Source organism: Nicotiana attenuata, unplaced genomic scaffold, assembly GCF_001879085.1.
Source record: "Nicotiana attenuata strain UT unplaced genomic scaffold, NIATTr2, whole genome shotgun sequence".
In the NCBI taxonomy this organism is placed as follows: Eukaryota; Viridiplantae; Streptophyta; class Magnoliopsida; order Solanales; family Solanaceae; genus Nicotiana; species Nicotiana attenuata.
Window position 1 is genome coordinate 61518 of NW_017675422.1, and position 2538 is coordinate 64055.

General features: G+C 39.7%; 1 protein-coding gene across 1 annotated transcript; it reads left to right on the plus strand.

Moving 5' to 3' along the window:
- Positions 1-202: 202 nt before the first annotated feature.
- LOC109220059 (uncharacterized mitochondrial protein AtMg00820-like) lies at positions 203-535 on the plus strand. Its single transcript, XM_019384520.1, has one exon. It carries the CDS (start codon positions 203-205, stop codon positions 533-535), a length of 333 nt encoding a protein of 110 aa, XP_019240065.1.
- Positions 536-2538: the final 2003 nt, after the last annotated feature.

A 2538-nucleotide genomic window follows, 5' to 3' on the forward strand; every position in this document is an offset into this window, starting at 1 on the left:
TGACAATGTTGGTGAAATGACTGAAGTAAATGGAAAACATATTGATGCTAATAAATTGTTAATTTCTGAAATTATTACAAATAAAGAAAGAAGTGATGATATGCAAATATAACCAAGTAAAAGCCAAATAATAAGAAAAGAAAAACATCTTGGTTCTAATTTTATTTCTTCACAATCTATAGTATTTCTTGTTGAAGGAGATATGAACGTTTGTAATCAAATTCCTATTGTATTGAATGTTGAAGAAGATCCAAAGACATTTCAAGAAGCAATGTCTTCTGGAGACGCTGCCTTTTGGAATGAGGCTGTTGATGATGAAATGGACTCAATTATATCCAACAACACTTGGGTTTTAGTTGATCTTCCTCTTGGATCAAAGGCTATAGGTTGTAAGTGGGTCTTTAGGAGAAAGTACAATACAGATGGTTTTGTCCAAACCTTCAAAGCAAGATTAGTTGCAAAAGGTTTCACTCAAAAGGAAGGCATAGACTATTTTGATACATATGCTACCCGTTCCAAGAATAACATATATTAGATTAAAAGAGAAAAATTAATAAGCTAAAAATCAAAAGACAAAAAATGTAAAAATGAGCTATTTTTTGTGATTTTCGAATATCTATAAACAAATAATTACTGGTTAATTCTAAAAATGTAAATAAATCATAAATGCAATGCATGATATTTTTTGGTATTTTTTCATGATTAAAGTAAAAATTAAACATGCACAAAATGCAAACAATTAAATAAAAATACTACAAAATCCTATAAAATGGCAAATAATTAACAAAAAAAATCTATTTTCTTGGGATTTTATAGGAGTATTTCGTATAGGGCAAAAATCACGTGCTTACACGCACTAAATGCAGTGCGGTCCACATTGCAAACTTCAGAGACTTGAACAATTCTTTCACTTTGTCCTGCACTGCATCAACACAATCCTGTAGCATCTCACAACCAGTCAGTCCAAAAATAAATCCTATACTACAATGAAAGTCAAAGAAAGATGAAAAGAAAAATACATGGGTTGCCTCCCAAGAAGCGCCTGCCTGATTTAATGTCGCGGCACGACGCATGTTACCATCAAATCATTTGAGATGAAGAAGTGCCACCACATGGCTACCATCAATTTTTCCCAGGTAGTGCTTGACTCTGTGCCCATTAACTCTGAAAATCTCCCCATTTTTGTTCTTCAAATCAAGGGCACCAAACGGAGTCACAAACACCACCATGATGGCCACCATAGGGAGAGGAATGACAAGCCTCTAAGATACACGGCCTCCCTTCCTCCTCCAAGCGGGACAAGTGGTCCGCCACTTGGTTTTCACTACCTTTTCGGTCCACAATTTCCAAATCAAACTCTTGAAGTAACAAGACCCATCGCATCAGCCTAGCTTTGGAGTCTTTCTTCGTCATCAAATATCTAAGAGCTGCATGAGTGTGCACTATAACCTTGGCTCCCATGAGATATGGCCGAAAATTTTCCATTGCGAACATAATAGCCAACAACTCTTTCTCAGTAACCGTTTAGTTCCTTTGATCCTCAGTCATTGTCTTGCTCGCGTAGTACACCGGATGAAACATTTTGTTCACTCTTTCACCCAAAACTGCCCCAACCGCAACATCACTCGCGTCGCACATGAGCTCGAAAGGCAAGCTCCAATTGGGTGCGGTAATGATAGGGGTAGTGGTCAACTTATGCTTGAGAAGTTCAAATTCTTGCATACATCCCTCATCGAACACAAACTTGGCATCCTTTTCTAGTAGCTTGCACAAAGGATTCACTACCTTCGAAAAGTCCTTGATAAATCTCCGGTAGAACCTCGCATGCCCAAGAAAACTTCTAACCCCCTTGACAGAAGTGGGGGGAGGAAGCCTTTAAATCACCTCTATTTTGGCCTTGTCCACCTCTATGCCATGCTTCGAAATTTTATGACCCAACACTGTGCCCTCCTCAACCATGAAGTGGCATTTTTCCCAATTGAGCACAAGATTGGTGTCTTCACAACGGGCTAACACTCTATCCAGATTTTTCAAACATTCATCAAATGAATCACCCACCACACTAAAGTCGTCCATGAACACCTCCAAAATATCTTCCACCATATCGGTGAAAATGGCCATCATACACTGTTGGAATGTTGCCGGTGCATTAAACAACCCAAAAGGCATCCGAGAAAAAGCAAAGGTGCCATATGGACAAGTAAATGTGGTCTTCTCCTGATCCTCCGGAGCAATCAAGATTTGGTTGTACCCAGAATATCCATCCAAGAAACAATAAAAGGCACGCCCAGCAAGGCGATCAAGCATCTGGTGAAGGAAAGGCAATGGGAAGTGATCCTTGCGGGTCACCTTGTTACTGCGGTAACTGTTCGGGTTGGAATTAGTTCATTGTTAGCATTGCATACCACCCTTCTTCGGCACACACTGCACCGGCGAAGTCCGCGAGCTGTCAGAGATAGGGTACACAACCCCGGCATCTAACCACTTGATCACCTCCTTTTTCACAACTTCTTGCATTGCCTCGTTCAACCTCCTTTG